General features: G+C 38.3%; 1 protein-coding gene across 7 annotated transcripts in view; it reads left to right on the top strand.

The window, feature by feature from the left end:
* IL31RA (interleukin 31 receptor A) overlaps window positions 1-26,303 on the top strand; it is an 81,309-nt gene that overhangs the window by 30,207 nt on the left and 24,799 nt on the right. For 4 of the 7 annotated variants that reach the window (XM_070587558.1, XM_070587564.1, XM_070587557.1 and 1 more), the window contains exons 5-6: window positions 15,752-15,903; window positions 21,012-21,189. In XM_070587558.1, the coding sequence (XP_070443659.1) occupies window positions 15,752-15,903; window positions 21,012-21,189 (330 nt within the window). The remainder of the gene's footprint in view (window positions 1-15,751; window positions 15,904-21,011; window positions 21,190-26,303) is intronic. The other 3 variants (XM_070587562.1, XM_070587563.1, XM_070587561.1) reach the window with 1 other exon arrangement.

Raw genomic sequence — 26,303 nt, 5'->3', positions numbered from 1 at the left:
TTCCATTGTATATGTATACCATCTTATCTTTGTCCCTTCATCTGTTGAGGGGCACTTAAGTTGCTTCCATATCTTGGCTATTGTGAATAATGCTGCAGTCAACATAGGGATGCATATTTCTTTTTGAATTAGTGTTTTTGTATTCTTTTGATAAATACCCAGAAGTGGAATAGCTGGATCATACGGTATTTCTATTTTTAATTTTTGAGAACTCTCCATACTGTTTTCCATAGTGGCTGCACCACTTTGCGTTCCTACCAGCAGTGTACTAGAGTTCCTTTTTCTCCACATCTTCTGCAGCACTTATTTCTTATATTTTTAATAATAGCCATTTGTAATCAGTGATGTTAAACATCTTTTCATGTGCCTGTTGGCCATCTGTATATCTTCTTTGGAAAAATGTCTGTTCATATCCTCTGCCCATTTTTTGATCGGGTTGTTTGGTTTTTTGTTGTTGAGTTGTATGAGTTCTTTATATATTTTGGAAATTAACTCCTTATCAGATATATGATTTGCAAATATTTTCTCCAAGTTGTTGAGTTGTCTTTTCATTTTATCAATGGTTTCATTTGCCTTGCAGAAGCTTTTTAGGTTGAGGTAGTACCATTTGTTTATTTTTTATTTTGTTTTCCTTGCCTGAGGAGACGTGGTATTCAAAAAGATGCTGCTAAGACCCATGTCAGAGAGCAAATGGCCTATGTTTTCTTCTAGTAGTTTTATGGTTTCACATCTTACCTTCAAGACTTTAATCCATTTTGAGTTAATGTTTGTGTATGGTGTAAGATAATGGTCTTCTTTCATTCTTTTGCATGGGGCTGACCAGTTTTCCCAGCATCATTTGTTGAAGAGATTTTCCTTTCTTCATTGTATGTTCTCGGCTCCTTTGTTGAAAATTAGCTTTTCATAGATGTATTGGTTTATTTTTGTGCTCTCTGTTCTGTTCCATTGATCTGGGTGTCTGTTTTTCTCACAGTGGTGGGCTGTTTTGATCACTATAACTTTGTAGTATACTTTAAAATCAGGAAGTATGATACCTCTAGCTTTCTTCTTTTTTCTCAGGGTTACTTTGGCAATTTGGGGTCTTTTGTTGTTCCATATAAATTTTAGGATTCCTTGTTCTATTTCTGTGAAAAATGCCATTGGAATTCTGAATGAGATTGCATTGAATCTGTAGATTGCTTTAGGTAATATGGACATTTTACCTTTGTTAATTCTTCTAATCCATGAGCATGGAATAGCTTTCCATTTCTTCATATCTTCTTCCATTTCTTTCACTTATATATTATAGTTTTCAGTGTACAGGTCTTTCACCTCCTTCGTTAAATTTATTCCTAGGTATTTTATTCTTTTGATGTGATTGTAAATGGGATTATATTCTTGATTTCTCTTTCTGCTAGTTTATTGTTACTGTATAGAAATGTGACCGATTTTTGTATGTTGATTTTATACCCTGAAACTTTATTTGTTAATTATTTCTAATCGTTTTTGGGTGGATGTTTTAGAATTTTCTGTGTATAGAATCATGTCATCTGCAAATAATGACAGTTTTACTTCTTCCTTTCCAATTTGGATCCCTTTTATTTCTTTTTCTTGCCTAATTGCTCAGACTAGGACTTCCTATATTATGTTGAATAAGAGTGGTGAAAGTGGGCATCCTTTTCTTGTTCCTCTTCTTAGAGGAATAGCTTTCAGTTTTTCATCACTGAGTATGATGTTGGCTGTGGATTTATCATATATGGCCTTTATTATGAAGCACTTTCCTTCTACACCCATTTTATTGATAGTTTATGTCATAAATGGTTGTAGAATCTTGTCCAGTTTTTTCTCTGCATCTATTGAGATGATTGTGTGATTTTTATTCTTCATTTTGTTAATTTGGCATATCACATTGATTGCTTTGTGGATGTTGTATCCCTGCGTCCCTGGAATAAATCCCACTTGTTTGTTGTGTATGATCCTTTTAATGTACTGTTGTATTTTATTTGCTAATATTTTGTTGAGGATTTTTGCATCCATGTTCATCAGTGATATTGGCCTATAATTTTCCTTTTTTATGTTATCCTTGTCTGGTTTGGGTATCAGGGTAATGCTGGCCTTATAAAATGAGTTAGGAAGTGTCCCCATCCTATTCAAGTTTTTGGAAAAGTATGAGAAGGATAAGAATTAAATTTCTGAGTGTTTGGTAGAATTCACCAGAGAAGCTGTCTGATCCTTGACTTTCGTGGGAGAATTTTTTCTTTCTTTTTGTTTGGTGAGGAAGATTCTCCCTGAGCTAACATTCATTGCCAATTTTCCTTTTTTTTTCACTCAAGGAAGATTAGCCCTGAGCTAACATCTGTGCCAGTCTTCCTCTATTTTGTATGTGGGATACCTCCACAGCATGGCTGATGAGTGGAGCAAGTCCGTGCCTGGGATCCAAACCCGCAAACCTGGGCCACCAAAACAGAGCCTGCAGAACTTTAACCACTCAGTCATGGGGCTGGCCCCAGGGAGATTTTTGATTTCTGTTTCAGTCTCTCTCTTTGTGATTAGTCTAGTCAGATCGTCTATTTCTTCTTGAGTCAGTTTTGGGAGGTTGTATGATTCTAATAATTTATTCATTTCTTCTAGGTTATCCAATTTGTTGGTGTATAGTTTTTCATAGTATTCTCTTATAATTCTTTGTATTTATATGGTATCCATTGTAATTTCTCCTCTTTCATTTCTGATTTTATTGATTTGAGCCTGCTCTCTTGTTTTCCTACTGAGTCTAGTTGAGAGTTTGTCAATTTTGTTTGTCTTTTCAAAGAACCAGTTCTTAGTTTCATTGATCCTTTCTATTGTCTTTTTAGTCTCTATTTCATTTATTTCTTCTCTGATTTTTAGTATTTCCTTTCTTGTATGTGTTGGGGATTCATTTGTTCTTCTTTTTCTAGTTCTTTTATGTGTAGTGTTAGATTGTTTGAGATATTTCTTGTTTGTTGAGATAGGCCTGTATTGCTGTAGATGTCCCTCTTTTTTTTTTTATTGAGTTAATGATAGGTTACAATCTTGTGAAATTTCAGTTGTACGTTAATGTTTGTCATTCATGTTGTAGGTGCACCACTTCACCCTTTGTGCCCACCCCCCACCCCACCTTTCCCCTGGTACCATACTAAACTGTTCTTAGTCCACATTTTTAAATTCCTCATATGAGTGGAGTCATACACAGATTATCCTTCTCTAGCTGGCTTATTTCACTTAACATAATTCCCTCAAGGTCCATCCATGTTATTGCAAATGGAATGATTTTGTTCTGTTTTGCAGCTGAGTAGTATTCTATTGTATATATGTACCACATCTTCTTTATCCATTCGTCTGTTGATGGGCACTTAGGTTGCTTCCATGTCTTGGCTATTGTAAATAATGCTGCAATGAACATTGGGGTACATAGGACTTTTGGGATTGCTGACTTCAAGCTCTTTGGATAAATACCCAGTAGTGGGATGGCTGGATCGTATGGTAGCTCTATTTTTAATTTTTTGAGGAATCTCCATACTGTTTTCCATAGTGGCTGCACCAGTTTGCATTCCCACCAGAAGTGTATGAGAGTTCCTTTTTCTCCACAACCTCTCCAACATTTGTTACTATTAGTTTTAGATATTTTTGTCATTCTAATGGGTGTAAGGTGATATCTTAGTGTAGTTTTGATTTGCATTTCCCTGATGATCAGTGATGATGAGCATCTTTTCATGTGCCTATTGGCCATCCGTATATCTTCTTTGGAGAAATGTCTGTTCATTTCTCCAGCCCATTTTTTTATCGAGTTGTTTGATTTTTTGTTGTTGAGTTGTGAGAGTTCTTTATATATTATGGATATTAAGCCTTTGTCAGATATATGACTTGCAAATATTTTTTCCCAGTTAGTGGGTTGTTTTTTTGTTTCCATCCTGTTTTCATTTGCCTTGAAGAAGCTCTTTAGTCTGATGAAGTCCCATTTGTTTATTCTTTCTATTGTTTCCCTTCTCTGAGAAGGCATGGTGTCTGAAAAGATCCTTTTAATACTGATGTCAAAGAGAGTACTGCTTACATTTTCTTCTAGAAGCCTTATGGTTTCAGGTCTGACCTTTAGGTCTTTGATCCATTTAGAGTTTATTTTGGTGAATGGTGAAAAAGAATGGTCAATTTTCATTCTTTTACATGTGGCTTTCCAGTTTTCCCAGCACCATTTGTTGAAAAGACTTTCTTTTCTCCATTGTATGCCCTCAGCTCCTTTGTCGAAGATAAGCTGTCCATAGATGTGTGCTTTTATTTTTGGGCTTTCAATTCTGTTCCATTGATGTGCACCTGTTTTTGTACCAATACCATGCTGTTTTGATTACTGTAGCTTTGTAGTATGTTTTGAAGTCAGGGATTGAGACGCCTCCCGTTTTGTTCTTTTTCTCAGCATTGCTTTAGAAATTCGGGGTCTTTTGTTGCCCCATATGAGTTTTAGGATTCTTTGTTCTATTTCTGTAAAGAATGTCATTGGGATTCTGATTGGGATGGCGTTGTATCTGTAGATTGCTTTAGGTAGAATGGACATTTTAACTATGTTTATTCTTCCAATCCATGTACATGGAATGTCTTTCCATCTCCTTATGTTGTCATCCAATTCTCTCAGAAAGGCCTTGTAATTTTCATTGTATAGGTCCTTCACTTCCTTAGTTAAATTTACCCCATGGTATTTTATTCTTTTTGTTGTGATTGTGAATGGTATTGTATTCTTGAGTTCTTTTTCTGTTAGTTCGTTATTGGAGTATAGAAATGCTACTGATTTATGCAAATTGATTTTGTACCCTACAACTTTGCTGTAGTTGTTGATTACTTCTAAGAGTTTTCCAATGGATTCTTTGGGGTTTTCTATATATAAGATCATGTCATCTGCAAACAGCGAGAGTTTCACTTCTTCCCTCCCTATTTGGATTCCTTTTATTCCTTTTTCTTGCCTAATTGATCTGGCCAGGACCTCCAGTACTCTGTTGAATAAGAGTGGTGATAGAGGGCATCCTTGTCTCGTTCCTGTTTTCAGGGGGATGGTGTTCAGTTTTTGCCCATTGAGTATGATGTTGGCTATGGGTTTGTCATATATGGCCTTTATTATGTTGAGGTAGTTTCCTTCTATGCCCATTTTGTTCAGAGTTTTTATCATAAATGGCTGTTGGATCTTGTCAAATGCCTTCTCTGCATCTATTGAGATGATCATGTAGTTTTTATTCCTCAATTTGTTGATGTGGTGTATCACGTTGATTGATTTGCGGATGTTGAACCATCCCTGAGTCCCTGGTATGAATCCCACCTGATCATGATGTATGATCCTTTTGATGAATTGCTGAATTCTGGTTGCCAAAATTTTGTTTAGAATTTTTGCATCTATGTTCATCAGTGATATTGGCCTGTAGTTTTCTTTTTTCGTGGTGTCCTTGTCTGGTTTTGGTATCAGCATGATGTTGGCCTCATAGAATGTGTTAGGAAGTGTTCCATCTTCGCTAATTTTTTGGAATAGCTTGAAAAGGATAGGTATTAAATCCTCCCTGAAAGTTTGGTAGAATTCCCCAGGAAAGCCATCTGGTCCTGGGGTTTTATTCTTTGGGATGTTTTTGATTGCTGTTTCAATCTCTTTCCTTGTGATTGGTCTGTTCAAATTGTCTGCCTCTTCTTGAGTGAGCTTTGGGAGATTGTAGGAGTCCAAGAATTAATCCATTTCCTGTAGGTTATCCATTCTGTTGGCATATAGTTTTTCATAGTATTCTCTTATAATCCGTTGTATTTCTGCAGAGTCTGTTGTTATTTCTCCTCTTTGATTTCTGATTTTGTTTATTTGAGCTTTCTTCCTTCTTTTCTTTGTAAGTCTGGCTAGGGGTTTGTCAATTTTATTTATCTTCTCAAAAAAACAGCTTTTTGTTTCATTGATCCTTTCTACTGCCTTTTTCATTTCAATAGTATTTATTTCTGCTCTGATTTTTATTATTTCTCTCCTTCTGCTGACTTTGGGCTTTATTTGTTCTTTTTTCTCTAGTTCACTTAGGTGTAGTTTGATTACTTATTTGGGATTTTTCTTGTTTGTTAAGATGTGCCTGTATTGCAATGAATTTTCCTCTTAATACAACTTTTGCTGTATCCCATATGAGTTGGTATGGCATGCTATCATTTTCATTTGTTTCCAGGTATTTTTTGATTTCTTCTTTAATTTCTTCAATGATCCATTGCTTGTTCAGTAGTGTATTGTTTAGTCTCCACATCTTTGTGCCTTTCTCAGCTTTTTTCTTGTAATTAGTTTCTAGCCTTATAGCATTATGATCGGAGAAGATGCTTGTTATTATTTCAATTTTTTTAAATTTGTAGAGGCTTGCCTTGTTTCCCAACATATGGTCTATCCTTGAGAATGTTCCATGTGCACTTGAGAAGAATGTGTATTCAGCTCTTGTAGGGTGAAGTGATCTGTATATGTCTATTAAGTCCAATTGTTTTAGTTTTTCATTTAATTCCACTATTTCCTTGTTGATTTTCTGTCTGGATGATCTATCCATTGATGTGAGTGGGGTGTTGAGGTCCCCTATTATTATTGTGTTGTTTTTAACATCTTCCTTTAGGTCTGTTAATAGTTGCTTTATGAATCTTGGTGCTCCTGTGTTGGGTGCATAGATATTTATAAGCGTTATTTCTTCTTGAAGAAGTGTCCCTTTGCTCGTTATATATTGTCCCTCTGTGTCTCTCTTTACCTGTCTTATTTTGAAATCCACTTTGTCTGATATAAGAATTGCAACACCTGCCTTTTTTTTTCTTGCTATTAGCTTGAAGTATTGTCCTCCACCCCTTCACCCTGAGCCTGTGTTTTGTCCTTGGGCCTGAGGTATGTTTCTTGGAGGCAACAAATTGTTGGATCTTGTTCTTTAATCCATTTTGCTGCTCTGTGTCTTTTTATTGGAGAGTTCAATCCGTTTACATTGAGAGTGATTATTGATGCATGTGGACTTAATGCTGTCAATCTGTCGCTCATTATCTTGTTTTCCTGTGTTTCTTTTCCTGTGTGCTTTAGCCTACCCATTTAATACTGCAATTTCTTATTCTGGGTTTCTTAGATTTTTCCTTATTTATGATTTGTGACTCTGTTCTGTATTTTATTTTAGTGTCTACCCTGAAGTTTGTATTTAGAATCTCATGTATAGTATAGTCTATTCTCTGGTGGTCTCTTACTTACATGGCCAATACTGATTTAGACCCTTTGCTCTTCCCCTCTTAAATAATTATTTTCATTTCTTATTCCAACTCATGTTATGAATTTGTAGTTAGAGTGATAAGATCGTCCTTGGTTTGGTAGTCCCCTTACCTTTACACTAATGCTATAGTTGAATATTTGCTATCCTGTTCTGGTTCTACCCATCGGTCTCCCTAGTCTGTGGATTGTGACCCCTTTCTCCCTTTTTTCTTTTTTCAGGTATGAGAGCCTTCTTGAGGATTTCTTGTAGTGGAGGGCTTTTAGTTACAAATTCCCTTAACTTTTGTTTGTCTGGAAAAGATTTAATTTCTCCCTCATATCTGAAGGAAATTCTTGCTGGATAGAGTATTCTTGGCTGAAGATTTTTATCTTTTAAAGCTTTGAATATGTCACTCCATTCTCTCCTAGCTTGTAAGGTTTCTGTAGAGAAATCCGCTGAAAGTCTGATAGGGGCTCCTTTATAGGTTATTCTCTTCTTTTTTCTTACTTCCCTGAGTATTCTTTCTTTATATTTCCTTCTTGCCAATTGTACTACTATGTGCCTTGCAGTAGGTCTTTTTACATTGACAAATCTAGGATATCTGAAAGCTTCCTCTACACACATTTCTCCATCAATCCCTAGATTTGGGAAGTTCTCTTCAATAATTTCGTTAAGCACACTTTCTGCTCCATTTTCCTTTTCCACGTTCTCGGGAATTCCTATGATCCTTAAGTTCTTACTCCTCATTGAATCCACTATCTCTCGGAGATTTTCCTCAGTTTTTTTTAACTCTTAGTTCTCTTTCTTCCTCTGTCTGGAGCCATTCAGCCTGTCTGTCTTCAATTATGTTAATTTGCTCTTCTATGGTGTCTACACGGTCATTCAGGGAATCCGTATTCTGTTTTATCTGGTCCATTGTGTTTTTCATCTCTAGTAATTTTGTTTGATTCTTCTTTATGATTTCAATCTCTTTTGTGAAGTAACTCCAGAACTCATTGGCTTGTTTCTCTGTCTTTCTCTCTACCTCATTGAGTTTTTTGATTATAGCTGCTCTGAACTCATTATCACTTAGTTTACCTAATTCCAAGTCCTCAGGACTTAATTCTATGTTTTTATTGTTTTCCTTCTGGTCTGGGGCTTTTATAAAGTGCTGGATGGTAGAAGAGCGTTTTTTTCACATGGTGGTAGAATTCGGTTGCAGTTACAGTCTGTTGCCACTAGATGGGGGTTGAGAGCCTCGAGTTCTGAGCTCTCTGCCTTCGGGCAAGATGGCAGTGCCCAGTGCGCTTTGCTGGGAGGGAGAGGCTGCTATTCTTTCATGCCGATCTGGATTCAGATCAGTTCTGTTCTCTGATCTCCCGAGGCCCTGGGTTTATGGGGTCCCCGCACACGGAAGCTTTCCCCCGTCAGTGGGTTTCCACTGAACCAGCGTCAGGAGTCCTGGATGATCCCCCGGTCACACGGCCCCTCCCCTGCTCCTTCCCGGACCGTGCAGCAGGGATCGCAGACTCTGGGGGGGGGGAGCGACGGTCTCTCCTACCTGTTACAGCACCTCCGAGGCCGTTAGCAAGGTTTATGATCTCCGCCTTCTTGGTATTGTAGGTCTCTAATGTGTTGGCATTAGATTTATTCTCTGAAATTCAGTTTTTCCAATCCTTTCTTTTATTTTGGAGGGGAGAGAATCCCAGGTCAGCTCATCCCGTCATTTTGCTCCGCCCCTTCTCCTGTAGATGTCCCTCTTAATAGTGCTTTTGCTGCATCGCATAGATTTTTGTATATTGTGTTTTCATTTTCATTTGTCTCCAGGTATTTTTTTATTTCTCCTTTGATTTCTTCATTGATCCAGTAGTTGTTCAGTAGCATGTTGTTTAATCTCCACATGTTTGATTTTTCTAGCTTTTTTCTTGTGATTGATTTCTAGCTTCATACCATTGTGGTTGGAAAAGATGCTTGATATGATTTTCATCTTCTTAAATTTATTGAGACTTGTTTTCCCACCCAACATATGGTCTATCTTTGAGAATGTTCCACGTGTACTTGGGAAGAATGTGTATTCTGTTGCTTTTGGATGGAATGTCCTATATATCTCTATTAAGTTCATCTGGTCTAGTTTTTCACTTAAGGCCAATGTGCCCTTGTCGACTCTGGATGATCTATCCATTGATGTTAGTGGGGTATTAACGTCCCCTACTATTATTGTGTTGCTGTCACTTTCTCCCTTTAGGTCTTTTAATAGTTGCTTTATATACTTTGGTGCTCCTACGGTAGGTGCATTTATATTAATAAATGTTATGTCTTCTTGGTGGGATGTCTGTCTTATCATTGTATGATGTCCGTCTTTGTCTCTTGTTGTCTTTTTTGGCTTGAAGTCTATTTTGTCTGATATAAGTATCACAAACCCACTTTCTTCTGGTTGCCATTTACTTGGAGTATCATCTTCTGTCCTCTCCCTCTGAGTCTATATTTGTCTTTAGAGCTGACGTGGGTCTCATAGAGGCAGCATATTGTTGTGTCTTGTTTTTTAAACCATCAAGCCACTCTGTGTCTTTTGATTGGTGAATTCAATCCATTTACATTTAGAGTGATTATTGATATATGAGGGCTTAATACTGGCATTTTATCTTTTGTTTTCTGGTAGTTCTGTACTTCCATTGTTTCTTTCCCCTTGTATTTCTGTCTGCTATTTCAGTTTGGTGGTTTTCTGTGATGTTTTTCTCAGTTTCCTCTTATGATTTGTGACTTTGCTCTGATTTTTTGTTTTGTGGTTACCATAAAGTTTGTATAAAAGATCTCATATATGAGATAGTCCTCTTTCTTTTCTTTTCTTTTTTAAAGATTGGCACCTGAGCTAACATCTGTTGCCAATCTTTTTTTTTCCTGATTTTTTCTCCTCAAATCCCCCCAGTACATAGTTGTATATTTTTTTAGTTGTACGTTCTTCTAGTTGTAGCATGTTGGATGCTGCCTCAGCATGGTCTAATGAGCAGTGCCACATCCTAGGATCCGAACCTTGGGCTGCTGAAGTGGAGCGTGCAAACTTAACCACTTGGCCACGTCGCTGGCCCCTTTTTTGTTTTTTGTTTTTTTTTTAGATAGTCCTTTTTCTGATAGCCTCTTATCTCCACTAGCCTATGCAGATTCCTTCCCTGTCCTCTTCCCTTTCTGTGGTTTTGTTGCTACAAATTATCCATTTTTGTATTGTGAGTTTGTTACCAACTTGAAGTGGTTCTATTTTGGATGCTTTCCTTTCCTTAGCTTTTATGTTATAATTAAGTGTTTGCTAACTAATTCTGATACAGAGTTGCAATTTTCTGATTCTGTCTATCTGTTTATCACCTTATGCAAATCTTTGTATGCCTTTGCCTTTTTGTTTCAGATAGGAGGGCTCCTTACAACATTACTTGAAAGGCAGGTCTAGTGGTGCTCAATCCCCTCAGCTTTTGTTTGTCTTGGAAAGCCTTTATTTCTCCTTCATATCTGAAGGAAAACTTTGTTGGATAGAGTATTCTTGGCTGATAATTTCTATCTTTCAACATTTTGAAAATATCATTACACTCTCTCCTAGCCTGTAGAATTCTGCTGAGAATCTCTGATCGCCTAATGTATGTTCCTTTATAAGTTATTTCCCTCTCTCTGGCCACCCTTAATATTCATTTTTGTCCTTGACTTTTGACACTTTAAATATAATGTGCCTTAGAGAGGTTTTTTTGCATTTAGATAATTAGGTGTTATCTTAGCTATATGTACTTGTAAATCCACTTCCTTCCCCAGGTTTGGAATTTCTCAGGCATTATTTCATTAAATATGCTTTCTGCTACTTTCTCCCTCTCTTCTTCTGGGATACCCGTTATGCTTATGTTGCTTTTCCTAATTGAGTCAGATGTTTCTTGTAGAATTTCACCATTTAAAAAAAATCTTAGGTCTCTCCCCTCTTCCACCTGAATTATTTCTAGGTTTCTATCTTCAAGCTTGCTAATTCTCTCTTTCCTGTAGTCTGCTGTATTTCCAATGCTTTCTACTTTATTTTTCATCTCATTAATTGTGTTCTTCGTCTCCAGATTTTTTTTTTTTTTAAATTTATGGCTCTTTGGTGAAGTACTCCTCCTGTTCATTAATTTTATTCCTGAGTTCATTGAACTGTCTTTCTGAGCTTTCTTCTAGCTTGTTGAGTTTCTTCATGACAGTTATTTTGAATTCTCTGTCAGATCACAATCTTCTGTCACTTTAAGTTTGGTTTCTAGAGAGTTGTCATTTTCTTTCTGTGCTGGCCTGTTACTTTACTTCTTCACAGTGCTTGATGAGTTGTTTTTCTGCCAGCACATTTGTGATAGTAAACAACTTCCTTATTTGTGTAGGTTTTGGTTACTTTGATTCTGAGCTTCTTCTGGTTGTATTTGAGAACCTGTGCTTTCCACTCTCCACTGCTTCTGCCAGAGTTGTCAGTGTCCTCATGCTGCTTGTGCCTCTGAGTTTGCTGGTGCCTTGCTGCTTACAATGTCACTGCAGTCGTGGGTGTTGCCACTGGATTCACCAGACTGTGAGCACCTCTGCTGCTTCTGGGGTCACCTGGGTCTCGTATTCCCCTCTGGCTTTCTGCAGACTCTCCACGAGGTCAAGTGCTGCTATTACATGCACCACCTTCCCTGCTGCTCCTGGGTTATCTGGGGGTGCTGGCAGCACTACTGCTAGAGGTGCTGGGTTTGCAGATGTCACTGCTGCTGCCAGGGGCCTGGGGTCTTGTATGCAGGCCCTGCTGCTGGTAGGGCTGGTATTTGGGGTACTGCCACTGAGGGCTGGGTCGCAGTTACTGCTGTGACTCCTGAAGCCTCAGGTCACAGTTGACACCCACCACTGCTGGGGGTGGGGTAGGGGCTAAGCTACAAGTGCCACTGCATTTCCTGAAATCTCAGGTTGCAGGTGCCATCTGCCACTGCTAGGGGAGGGGTAGGAGCTGAGCTGTGAGTGCTGCTACTGCTCCTGTAGCCTCTGGTCTCTGGTGCTAGTATGCTTTTTGAAACTTTAGGTCATGGGCACTGCCACCACTGCTAGGGGTATTTGCATCTTGGGTGCAGCTCCGACTGCTGGAAGGGCTAGTGTCAGAATCACTGCTGTCAGGGGAGGGAGTGGAGGCTGGGTTACAAGTGTCTCATAGTTCCTGGAGTTTCCAGTCACAGGCCCACAATGATTCCTGGCACCTCCGTGAGCATGGGCTGCCTGGATTCCTGGGGCCTCCATTCGTGGGTGTTACCTCAGTTTCTGGGGCCTCTGTTCATAGGCATGGCCATAGATCCTGGAACCTCCAGTTTGGGGAGCTGCCGCTGTTCCCCTAATTCCACTCCATCCAGGGGGTCCAGTCCACCCACCTTCAGATATATAGATGTATGGATCTCTCCGGTGTGCTGGTGTGCTGTGCAGAGAGTCCTTTGTTCGCCAGTGGATGTCCTACTGGTTGTAACTTAGAGGGGAGAGACAAAGGGAACAACTCACTCTGCCATGATGCTGAAGTCCAATTGTCTTCCCAATTTCTTTTTTTTTTTTTTTTTTGGTAAGATTGTCCCTGATCTAACTGTGTGCCAGTCTTTCTCTATTTTGTATGTGGGATGCTACCACAGTATGGCTTGATGAGTGGTGTGTTGGTCCGCACCCAGGATCTGATCCCACAAGCCCCAGGCCGCTGAAGCAGGGGGCACAAACTTAACCACTATGTCACTGGGCTGGCCCTGTCTTTCTAATTTCTTGATGTTGTCTTTTGAAACAGAAAAATTTTAATTTTGATGAAGTCCAGTTTATCTATTATTCTCTTATTGCTTGTGCTTTGTGTCGGATCTGAAAAACCATTGCCTAACCTGAGTTCACAGAGATCTGCTATATTTTCCCATAAGAGTTTTATTATTTCAGCTCTTATGTTTCATTTTTTGATCCACTTTGAGTTGTACTGGGGCAGTCCTTCACAGATTAGCTAGGCTTGCTCTGAGCCTAAGGATCAGTCTCAGGTGAAAGCTTAAATTCTTCTCGGGTCTTTTCTGTGTGTGCAACTTGCCTTGGCCTGCATGTTGCTTTCTTAATTCCTCTTTATACATACCTGCTTTTGAATGTCTTAAGTTCTCAAAAAGTCTCGCCCGACTTCTCAGGACCTTAGATGTCCTGTTGTATGTCTCTACCTATAATCTCTTGACCCAGTCTCCAAGCAGCTTTCATGAGCAGCACCTGATGCTTTTCCTACTTGAGATCTGAGTTAGACAAAACAGAGACCAATCTTTCAGTCTTCCTCCAGAGAGATTAGAATGTTGCAAATAAGGTCTGTTCTGCTCTGTGGTTTGAGGAAGGGAAGTGGGAGCTGGGTTTCTGCATCCTCCAGACCACTGACATGCTTGAGGGGTGGGGAATAAGACAAGGGCAGGTAAGACTGCCACAGAACTTTCCCTAACACTTTGAAAGGTGACTTTTTCTTGACTGGGTATTTGTTTGTTTGCTGTAAACCTTTGACTGGTTTTCAGAGCACCAACCATGTTAGTTCAGCCAGTTTCTATTTTATTTATTTTTATTTTTTTATGTTTCCATGGGGGAACAAAAACTTGAAGTTTTCTAGTCCATCGTTTTGCTGACATCACTAAATATATATCAGTTTCTTAATGAACAATTCTGAGAGCCATTTTTTTTTAAGATTTTATTTTTTCTTTTTCTCCCCAAAGCCCCCCGGTACATAGTTGTATATTTTAGTTGTGGGTCCTTCTAGTTGTGGCGTGTGGGATGCCACCTCAACGTGGCCTGGCAAGCGGTGCCATGTCTGCACCCAGGATCCGAACCAGCGAAACCCTGGGCTGCTGAAGCAGAGCACGTGAACTTAACCACTCAGCCACAGGGCCGGCCCCCTGAGAGCCATTTTTAATCAGAGTAAAAATTAATACATTATATCTCCTTGGTGATATAGTTGTAGAATTGGATGGAGCTAAAAAAGGGATTTGTGTTTACTCTTAACTAGAGGCAGTCTTTTTAATGGTTAAGGGAAGGAATTTTGGAGTTGGTACAAATGAATCCCGGCTTGGCTTTTTATGAGAAAGTTATTTAACCTTTCAAAATCCCAGTTTTACCTTCTGAAAAATGAGTATATGAAATGATAGGTGGTTGAGAGGAGTTAACAAAATGATTCTCCTCAAAAAACGCTTTATCAAGTGCTCAATAAATACCAATAATGTTATGAAAATTACTTCATATATCTATTGTTTACAGCTTCATCCACTGAATGGCCACATATATTGATGACTACCCTTTAGTCCAGGCATGCTAAGTACATATTATTTTTTGAGTAGCTACTAAGTGCTTTCTGAATATTTTTACCCAATGTTTTTAATTCCATGGGTCTAAGAAGGGATATTGCTCTCTAAAAGCCTTCAGGGATTACAAAGATGAGAAAGATAATACTATTCAATACTAGCTAGCAAGGATGTCGTGAAATGGGTATTCAGTTACTGTTGATGGAAACTGCAATTAGTAGAGTTTTTTTGGAAAGCAAAATGGCACTGTGTAGAAGCTGCCCTAAAAATGCTCATACTCTTTTACTTAGTCACTCTATACTAAGGAAACCATCATAGCTGCAGATGAAGATGCACTGTCGTCCACTTATTTATTCACTTAACACATATCTGATGCCTGCTCAGTGCCAGGTGTTAATTTTAGGTTTTGTGATCAAGACCCAGCTTCTGTTCTCAGGGAGCTTTAAAATGAAAAATTGAAAACACTATGAATGTGCAATAGTAGAGACAGGGTCAAATAAGTTTTGTACATCCATAAGATGGAATATTATGAAGCTTTGAAAAAACCATGTTCTGAAGAATTTTTAATGCAAGGGGGTATGTGCTGATTCCATAATGTTATTAAAAAAGACAAAAGCTTTATTTAGCATAACATTAAATTTGTTTTAAAAATATACAAATACTTACATAGAAAAAAAGCCTAGATATACACCAGAATGTTAATAATGGTTATCTCTGGTTGATGGCATTATAGATGATTTAAAGTTTTTCTTTGTATTTTTCTATATTTAGAAAATTTTTGCAATTAGCGTGTGTTACTTTTATAACCAGAAAAAAAATACATATTTTCAAGGAGAGAGATTTTGGAAAAGAATGTTTTAGTGTTCACAGGAAATGAGAGGTGCTTTTGTACTGGGCACTTCTTCATCTTGGAGGTCCAGGAAAGAGAGGGCAAGGGGAAGGGAGAATAGATAAGGGGAATAGCCCATTTTCTTGTCATGTGGTCTTTGCTTTTTACCTCCCTTCTGCTCAGCGTAGGATCAGTAAAAGGCTGATTTTCAGAAAAATCATAGAAATGTATCCTCTCCTCATTGGATGCTCCTATTTTGGCAGGGGAGGGGGGGAGGGGGAGGGGCAGCGTTTCTTTTGCGCTGCCTTCCTAATGCCATCCGCGTGGAGTAGATCACAAAATATGCACTATCATTTCCTTTCTAGTTTTTTTTTTTTCCCTATTTTGGGTGGATACTATTAGTACCTTCTGATCTTTTGCAAATATTGGAACTGTATGATTTTTATTTTCAGTAAAAACCGAACCACCTGAGATTTACAGTGTGAAACCAGTTTTGGGCATCAAACGAATGGTTCAAATAAAATGGAAAAGGCCTGTGTTGGCGCCTAAATCAACTACTTTAAAATACAGACTTCGTTTCAGAACAGTAAATAGTGCCGGCTGGGTAAGTTATACCATTGTAATATTTCTATTAGAGGGCCCAAAGAAGAGAATTATTGACAACTTTTTTGACCTGGAATCATTTTTTCCATTTTCTACATTGAAAATACAGGGTAGACAATAGTGAATACTTTTCTTCCCAGTTTCCCATTTGGGCCTTTTAGATGGGAAAAGTGTTTTATTATAGGCATCTTGCATTCTGAGCACAGGGACTTATTAAAGAGTGAGAAATTTACTTTTGCATTTCACCTTGGTTTGTGTCTAACTACGTTGACCACCAGAGATTCTACGGCTTGGCCATTTCTTTTTAAATTTTTCCAACCTTTTATGAAATTGTGATATATAACGCACATTTAGAAAAGTTAAAAAACCATAAATATTGCATTTAACAAATTATTATCAGCACTCATGTAAAAACCAGTGAGGTCAAAAATAACATGCCAGAGCCCTCTGCCTACCCTTTCCTGATGATAGGCCCTTCCTCCCATAGAGCTAACTGTTAGCCTGATTTTCATGGTAATTACTTCTTTGCTTTTTACTGTGATTTTACCATTTAAGCCTGCATCCCTGATCAACATAGTTTGAGATATTATATTAATGAAATCCATACATTTTGTATTTTTTTTTATGTTTGGCTTTTTTCTCTCAATATTGTGCTTTTAAGATTCGTTCATGTTATATAATGCTGGAATTTATACGTTTTTATTGCTGTGTAGTATTCCATTGTATGAACACAATGGAATGATGGCTGTAATTTGCATTTACCTGACTTTTTAAATGAGATTGCATAACTTTTCATATGTTTATTGGCCATTTGGAGTTCTTCTTTGTGAAGTGTTCATTGAAATCTTTTGCACATTTTTTCTATTGGATCATCTGTCTGAATTTTTAATTGATTTGTTGGAATTCCTTATATATTATATTTATGAGTCTTTTATTTGTTATATGTGTTGCAAACATCTCTCATTGTGTGACTTGCCTTTTCACTCCCTTAATGGTGACTTTGGATGAATAGAACTTCTTAATTTTAGTACTGTCAACTTTCATCAATCTTTTCCTTTATTTTTAATGTTTTTTGTATCTTAAGAAATATTTTCTTCAGAGTTCAGAAGGTATTTTCATATTTCCATTAATGCGGCCTGAAATTATTTCAACATTTTTTGTGGCAAACACCTTGCATATTGACTCTTAATTACCTCCAAGCCAGCTCAATCTAGCTAAATCTTTAAGAATTTTTTCCCCCACACAAGATTTGCTAGTAAAACACACCTCCACTGTCTTATAACTTGTTGGTTTTTAACCTAAATGCAGGTGTTTTATTTATTCCTATTGAATTTCTTCATATTTGTCTTATCCATCATTTCAGCCTATTTAGAATCTTTATTCTATCACTTCAAACTTATAGTTAACTTTCTAATTTTTTGGTATGTTCAGATTTGATAACACTCACTTCCATACCTTTATCTAATCATTAATCAAAGTAGTGACTACATCAGAGCCCTGTGGTAAATCAGTAGAGACCATTCAGAGACATCAATCTCTCCTTCTTTGAGTGTGATCATTTACTCAGGCTTCTTTGAATATACCTAATTACCACTAGACTCATTCAGCCTACTTTTTTTTATCTTGTTCATGAGACTATCACTAGACTTTTTTGTTTGCTGAAACCCATAGATACCATGTCTGTGGCATTCTCTCCTAGTCTAGAACTCTTTCAGAAGAGAAAATTGGTTAAGTTTCACTTGTGTTCAAGACAAGAGAAATAATGATGTCCACTCCTCCTCTCAGCTTTCCTTCTATGCCAGCTCTGGAACCATTTTCCTAGAACCTGACTACATGTAACTTAAGACTCACTGATTTGTAGTTCCTGAAACTCAGAAAGGAAGCCCTTAGCAGGGCAGTCCCTGGCACAACATAAGCTCATCTTCCTTCACACCACATGTCATGGTCTCAGTGAACCCGAGGAGCTTCTAAAATAATCTACTGTCTAGCAACCCTTAATTTCTTATGTTTGTCTGGGCTCAGAGTCCTGCAGCTGCTGGAATAGGATTCAAGAAGAAAACTAAACCAGGATCTATGTCCCTCTAAAAAATTACTAAACCCTATACAACACTAAATGAAGGTAGGATGTGTAAACTACCCCAACTCCCAGCATCCTATACCCACCTCTTTGACAAACTCACCTACATCTACACTCATCTTTGCCTCCTTGCTTCCAGTCCCTGAGGTCAGAGGTCTTTCCTCCTGCTCTCCTGGAGGAAGTAGGAAGGAAAGTGGAACGTGCAGCCAATATCTCTCTCCTTTCAGCTTTCCAAAACAATTAAGTCTACTCAGTTTTAAATCTAACTAAATCAACCCAAACTGCTATGGATGGTTCCCATTGTCTCTGGAAAAAGGTCCAGATCCTTAACCCTCCAAGATTTGGCCCCTATTAACCCCTCCAGCCTCATCTTTTCATCTTGTTCTTGCTTCTCAAGTAATTCTGAATTGCAAGTTTCCCTTCTGTCATGTCGTTTTCCTATTCTGTGCCTCTGCCTAGAACACCCTCTGCTTTTGTACCTCTACTCCTGCCCCAAACCTTCCTAAATCTATTCATCTCTCAGAACTCAGGTCTGACATATTTCCTTTGGAGAGCCTAAGCTAGGGGCTCCTCTTCTGTCACTGCATGTCACACTCAACACAGTCATTTAAAGTCATCTCTCCCAGCATTAGACTGTAAGTTCCTCACACACAGAGACCTTGGTTTTCATCTTTGTTTTCTCATTGTCTGGCATGTGGGCTCAATAAATGTTTAACTAAACTAAACTATATAAAAACTAATGCTAAAATCCCAATATGTCCATATAGCAAGACTCATATATATGATGCTATATGAGTTACAAAGTTTTCTTATACTCCAAACTATTTAATCTTTGCAAATATCCTATAAATGAGGCATCACAGTACTTATTTCTACAGATTAGGAAATTGCAATGTAGAGAGTTTAAATCACCTGTCCAAGATTGCAAGGTTTGTAAGTTGCAGATCTGAGCCCAGGTTTTCTGACTCCAAGTTCAGTCATTCATTTGACGTACTTTAGCAACCTCCAGACCACCTTCCTGTGGCCATAGTCTAAATGGTTTCCACCTTTATAATTGGAGCCATGTGAACACTTTACAAAAGGATCCCAAGACTGTTTTTTATTTATTTATTTATTTTATTTTTCAAGACTGTTTTAAGAGTTTGATTTAGGCCTTGAAACCAAAACTTCTGACTCATCTCAAGACATAAACCCTTTGGATGAGCTAGGATTTGGCACAAAGTGTAGATGGTGAGAAACAAACTTGATGAAGTTAATTAGTGTTTTGGTAGGAGTCTATTGCTTGTGTTGGGTTGGGAAGTTTTAGATTTAAGCCTTTATATGGAGGAACAACTGATCCTGGACCCTGTGAGGGCCAAAGGCGCTTCGCCTGGACAAAAAGCAAAAGTTAAAGAAGCCTTAGAGGCACACTATTTGAAAGACTGAACAGTTATTTTTTTTCCCTTTGAGGTTAAGGCTGAGAAGAACAGGCTTGCATAGCTACATTAGGCAGAGCTTTCTGAGCATGAACGTGGAGGCCCAGGAAGCAGGCCAAGCACGTGCTGAGGGTACTAGCAAAAGCAGGAGGAAAAATTTGAGAGAGTTTTAGAAAAAATATATTATATAACTTAAAAATCATGAAAGGCAAAATAGAACCTTATTAGACTTCCTTGCACATATTTTATGGCTTCATATTGTTTTTATTTTAAATTACATATGGAGGGCACCATGTGGTTGACCTTCTAAGGGTCTTAATCTGGTTCCAACTGGGCCCCATAACCAAGGTAAATTGAGGAGGCTATTTTCCAAGAGACAATGGCTTGTCCTAAGTTGTGTTCCCAACAACCCTATTCTGCCTCTGCAACATCTCCAGGGGCTATTGGAGGAGAGTGCTCAGGGAACCTGGGATTCAGCAGTGAAACTGCCTCACCTTTGGTCCCCAGTTCCTTGCTCCAAAGCCATCTCACTGGGCTGGGAGTTCAGAAGTGTCCAGATACAGCTGGGAGGCTCAGCTTTTTGCCACATACTCACATCCTCATTTTGCCCAATTTCCTTTAGGCCCAGGAGGTATAATTATGTACTTATTTCACATCTGTTATATATACATAAGAAATATCAGGACTTCCTTCTCTCTCACGGTTCTTTGGAACTAGTGTGCGTACTCACAAAATGGACATGCCTATTAGTGCAGTTTATTTTTATTAACTCAATGTAAGTTTATATAAACCAACAGTTAAAAGTTCATATTGTAGTAACAGTGACCATACTCAGAAAGAAATAGCTGAATTTTCAGGTTCTCTTGGAGGGCTAGGTCCAGAAAGGACTTTAGAGATAATATAAAGCAATACTAATGAGGAAACTGAAGTCTAAAAAGGAGAAGTGATTTATTTACCTCTCCTCCCTCCCCACCTCAAGAGAGTATCAAAATGAGTTTATGCATCCAGGCTGCTAAGATCTTTAGCAGCTTGACTGGTCACCCAAAAACCAGTAATTCGAAGTGGAAGATTTGGGTAAAGGGAGTCTAGGAGTGAGGAAATCTGTATTCTGGTCCTAGTTCTGCAGATGACAAATGCTGAGGTAGTCCACAGTCACTTAATTTTTTCTGGGTCTTGTCCGTGACATAAGATTGTATTTAATACAGCTAAGGTCTGTGTTACCTACTGTTCTGTGAGACCTTATCTCTAGGTGTTGGAGTCACCTCCACAGTTTAAATTGAGGCCCAAGATGCCCTGGGTCCCAGGACTCCACCTTACATCTTCCAGAACAGCAAGACTCTGCTCACTCACATCCATCCTAAAGGCAGGAAACTCTGCTTCACAAGCTTAGAGACAGGAAATGGAGAGGGTGATGGTTCATGGGGTGACTCACATCTATTTAGGTGCAAATGGTCCCCAGGTATGCATGGAGCGTTATTTATGAAAGTTACAGTATTAAAATTTGAGATATAATGCTACTAGTTCTGAAAAGGTAGGAGAGGGTTGGGGAGTGAAGAAGAAACATGGAAAGATAGCATGTGGTCTCCCCTTCAGCTCAGAGTTGTCTTTGTCTTCTAGATGGAAGTCAACTTCAAAGAAGGGTCCAATGGAGACACAACATACAACCTCACTGGGCTGCAGGCTTTTACAGAATATGTCGTAGCTCTGCAATGTGTGGCTGAGGAGTCAGTGTTCTGGAGTGGCTGGAGCCAAGAGAAAATGGGAACAACTGAAGAAGAAGGCAAGCTGGTCCCTTGTAATTCCTTTTCTGTATGCTCTGGGTTGGGTGGCGTGGGCCTAGCATTTGTGGGTTTTGTCAAGGGCTATTCATGGGAATCATGGACTCCCTCAATCCCAGAGCCTAGGGAGTCTACATTCCCTCTCCAAGGGCACTCACTGCACCCATCTGAGCCCACAGGAGACACCGGCCCTCCTCTGATGGTTATAGTTACATTAGCAGCTTTTTGCCCTAAAGGCAAAAGATTACATCTTTAATACTCTTATAAAGTTCTTGTACTGTATATGAAGCAGTGTAATATTTAAAGCTATCCTATGATAAATTAAAGATATATATTGTAAACCTTGGAGCTGCTACTAAAAAAATAAATAAAAGTATAACTAAGGAGAAAAAAAGAGTCACATCTTTAATGATAGTTAGGGAAGGAAAGAGGAAGAAATGGGTTAAGTGCTTACCATGAGTCAGATGTGGTAATTAAGATTAATAATTCAAGTCTGTGGGCTTGGCTTAAATCCCAGCCTGGCTCTGGAGTGACTTTGGGCAAGATATCTAATCTTTAATCCTTAGTTTTCTCACTATTTATTCCCCTTTTCCATAATGAAATATAATTTGTAAAATTGAGTTAATAGTAGTACCTACTTTTTAGTGTTAATTAATTATTTTAAATTAAGGTCACATTGACTTATAACATTGTATAAATTTCAGGGGCACAACAATGTATTTCGCCTTCTGTGTAGGCTACGTCATGTTTACCACCAAAAGTCTACTTGCCATCTGTCACTGTACACATGTGCTCCTTTACCCATTTTGCCCTTCTGCCAACCCCTTCCCCTCTGGTAACCACCAATCTGTTCTCTGTATCTGTGTGTGTGTTTGTCTTTCACATATGAGTGAAATCTTTTGGTATATTGTCTTTCTCCGTCTGACTGACTTCACTTAGCATAATACCCTCAAGGTCCATCCATGTTGTCGCAATGGCAAGATTTCATCTGAATATATATATATATATATATATATATATATATATATATATATACACACACACACACCCCCCACATCTTCTTTATCCATTCATCCATCGATGGGCACTTAGGTTGCTTCCTTGGCTATTGTGAATAATGCTGCAGTGAACATAGGGGTGCACATATCTTTTTGAATTAGTATTTTTGTGTTCTTTGGATAAATACCCAAAAGTAGAATAGATGGATCATATGGTAGTTCTGTTTTTAATTTTGTGAGGAATCTCCATAGTGTTTTCCATAGTGGCTGTACCAATTTACATTCCCACCCACAGTGTATGAAGGCTCCCTTTTCTCCACATCTTTGCCAACAATTGTTATTTCTTGTCTTCTTAATAATAGCCATTCTCATGGGTGTGAGGTAATAGCTCATTGTGGTTTTGATTTGCATTTGCAGAACCTTTTTCTCCTGTTCTCTGTCAAATCTCTCTGCCTCTGTCTTATAATGACCTTTGTGGTAGCATTTAGGATCCACCTGGATAATCCAGGATAATCTCCCTGTCTCAAGATCCTAATTTAATCACATCTGCAAAGTCCCTTTAGCCATATAAGGTAACATTTATAGGTTCCAAGGATTAGGATTTCAATTTTGGGGGTCTGTTTTTCAGCCTAACACAATGAATAAATAAATGCATGACTAATTAGATGAATACTCAGTGATGTCCACACATCTTCTTCCAAAATATGGAAAAGAAAGGCAAAAATGCTGACCTTTCTAGACTTCTGAGGCTTTAACCTTATTTCTTGATAAAACATGTGGGTTTTAGACCATGAATTTCTCCCCACCCTACCCCAGCCATGATTTCAGGCCCTTCTTATTCAATCTCATAGCTAAGTCCCACACTGGTCTCAGGTAACATTTAGGTCAACTTGTGTGCTCCCTGGTCCAAATGACAACAGTTTATTCCTCTGGATACTGGTTGAGTTTTCCCATGAGACTATGCTGGTGTTAACAGATGTTTGGCACGTCCTCCCGTATGGTTGGATGTCTGGAAACAATATGGTGTCTTGTGAGTTTTTTTATCCCCAGTGGAGATGTTCATGCTTAGTCTGGACTACCCCTAAGATTCTGTTCTTCTATTCAGTTCAGGCATCCAGTCTTCTATGCCAGCCTGTAGCAGTATAGTAAAAATCCCAAATCGTTATGTGTTTAAGTGCTTAGAATAGTGCCTTACAAATGTTAAGGGCTATATAAATTTTAAATAAATAGAAATGCAAGCATGGTTAAAACAAAACTAGTCAAGTTGTGGATCTAATGTAAACTTTTGATTAAAATTATATACAATATTTAGGAACGTATTTACATTCTACAGAGATCACCTCAAAGTGTCCAATGAATGCAAATATAATAATTTACAAATGTCAAAAAGCACATAAATTGCACAGTAAAAAATGGCCCAGTGGTTACAGTCTGTTGGAGTAGTCAGTTATTGTTGTCTACGTCTTAGCTGAGGCCTCCCTTTTAAAATATTAGAATGAGGGGCTGGCCCCGTGGCCGAGTGGTTAAATTCGCATGCTCTGCTTCGGTGGCTCAGGGTTTTGCTGGTTCGGATCCTGGGCGCGGACATGGCACCACACATCAGGCCGTGTTGAGGTGGCGTCCCACATGCCACAACTAGAAGGATCCACAACTAAAATATACAACTATGTACTGGGGGATTTGGGGAGAAAAAGCAGTAAAAAAAAATATTAGAATGAAACACATGCGATATCATTGAGCAAACTGTCCTCTCCCTTTGCTATGCCTTTCAGCAGACAATCTGGGAGATGAAGTTCTACCTCAGGTGCAATCTTGTTTTGCACACCTCTTCTCTCTGTAGCTGCCACTCTTTTCCCAAGTGACTTCCTGGTGCCCGTATGGCTCAGTGTCTTAAGTTAGCTCATCACAGTCCAGCCAGTCTCTGATGTCAGTTTCATCCACATTTTTTGCTCCCAGAAACAAGATCTGCCATTTCAACTGATTTATTATTTCAGCTATCTTGACTAAGATTAATTAGCAAAACAAGAGATGCTGGTGTTCTCTGTGTCCTTTACTAATTAAATGAAATCAAGACTTATCAAAGTTACCACTAGAGAACTTTTGCTTTTGTTTTTCTTCATTTTTTCAGGATCCCAGAGGAAACCGATGAATATTTCCCCACCTCCCAGCAAATCCTAATTTCTCCTTTTCCAAATCATAAACTATTTTCACAAAGAAAGGCATTTTTAATACACACCACCTCAAACCTTTTCTAAGTGTTTGGTTATTTCTATTCTAAGTTGAATGTGAAATACTGCCTATTTTCTTTTGGACTTAAACGTATTGATTATTAGGGTTACTTACCCACATTTAAGCATGTAAATGTCTACTATATGACACAGATATCATTATATTCAAATCCTGGCTTTATTACTTAAAAGCTTATTATATTTATCAGTTGCTTAACTTCTCTGTGCTTCAGAACTGGAGATAATAATATTCGTGTACCTAATTATAGGGCTGTGGAGATTAAATGAGATAATTCAGGTAAAAGGCTTACTGCAGTGGCATTTGCCAAAAGTTAGCTGTTATTTAGGTCTTCAGCAAGGACACCAGTATATGTCTGAGGTGGTGATAGTTGTCAGTATTCCCAGATTGTAACAGAAACAATGTAGCATCAAATTGTTACTATATTGGTCCAAACAATTGATGCCTTTGAATATGTGGATATTTTGATGGATTTGGAAAATTTTAATTTTGTTTTTTCGCAAATACAGAATTATTACTTTTCCCCCTTTGATTAAACTGCAAATCCATTATTAACTCATGGTTAATGGAAAATTGGCTTCAATAATTATAGAACATTTGCATGCTAGTCAGGCAGTGGTGTTACTAAAAGCTGTATCTGTGGAAAGTCTAGAATGGGAAGACTGTTTCTCTTTGGACCATATCTGCAGGAAAAAGTGGCCTCAGTGAAAGAAAAAAATACCTGATTATATTCATTCATCATCACCATTTGCTAACACTAAATGACCACCTAAATCTAAGGAGAATTTCACTCATATTTCTAATCAAGTGACTAGAAAGATTGATTATTTAATAATCAGTTTATTTTTACCTCTCTCTATCCTTCAGATGAATATGTGGGACTGGATTGTATGAACATTTTACCTTTAGGTTTTTTATTTCTTACTCTCAATATTATTATCCCTGAGTCTGACTTCCACATAACCAGAATAGAGAAGCTCTGCAAGTAAGAAATGGAGTGAGAGTCCTTCTAGTTCTGTGGGTCACCTTTGAAGGTAGCCTCGGGATAAGTCTGTCTTCTTGGAAGAAGTCTGTCTCTGCTCACATCTCACTTGTTGTAGATAGGCTGAAACCAGGCCTGTTGCTCCCTGTCTGAGAAAGTTGAGTACCGATTGTCCCATCTTCTGATTCAATAAAGACCTTTGGGAAATCAGAAAACTCCTGGCAGACCTTGTAAGACAGCATCTCAGTGGAATGCAGATGAAGTCATATGTGAAGTCTAAACAGTTCCAGTTTCCTTATATCCAGCTTACATGAAATTACAGTAGATCTCATTGGGTGACTTGGAGCCTAACAGACTGTGTTACCCACACTTTGGCTTCTGCAAGAGTAGTTGTAGAAATGTGACTCTCCATTGACGACAAGACAGATTATTGACTTAATTGCCCTTTGGTACATATTTCCACCTTATGAAGTGGTCTGTAGTTGGAGTTCAGCAATTTCACTTTAAGACATTCAATCACCTGAAGTTAAAAAGATCCCTGAAAATGATCTCTCAGTACTAAAATAGTTTAGATCTTGGCCTGAGTGGTGGACCCATTCTTTGCAGACCTAATTACATTATCTTCAGCCATGTGATTTCCTCGAGAAAAGAATCAGAGTGTGTCAACTGTGGCTTTAGTTAGAGACATTTCCTTGCTTCTCCAAATTACAGGCCATTAGCCATCTGGACAGTTCTTTAGAACTCTGCCTTCCTTTCATGGCCAAAGTGTGTGGGTCATTCTTTAATCAGAAGCTCAGCATGTTGAAATTTCAAGCTCATGTCAGAGCATTCAACTATAAATTGCCAGTGATCCACTCCTTGCCAAAACTTGCTTGAGACATGATATGTGAGACATATAGTCCAG

This window comes from Equus przewalskii, chromosome 20 (genome assembly GCF_037783145.1).
Source record: "Equus przewalskii isolate Varuska chromosome 20, EquPr2, whole genome shotgun sequence".
Lineage (NCBI taxonomy): Eukaryota > Metazoa > Chordata > Mammalia > Perissodactyla > Equidae > Equus > Equus przewalskii.
This window is presented reverse-complemented; position numbering and strand designations above follow the sequence as displayed.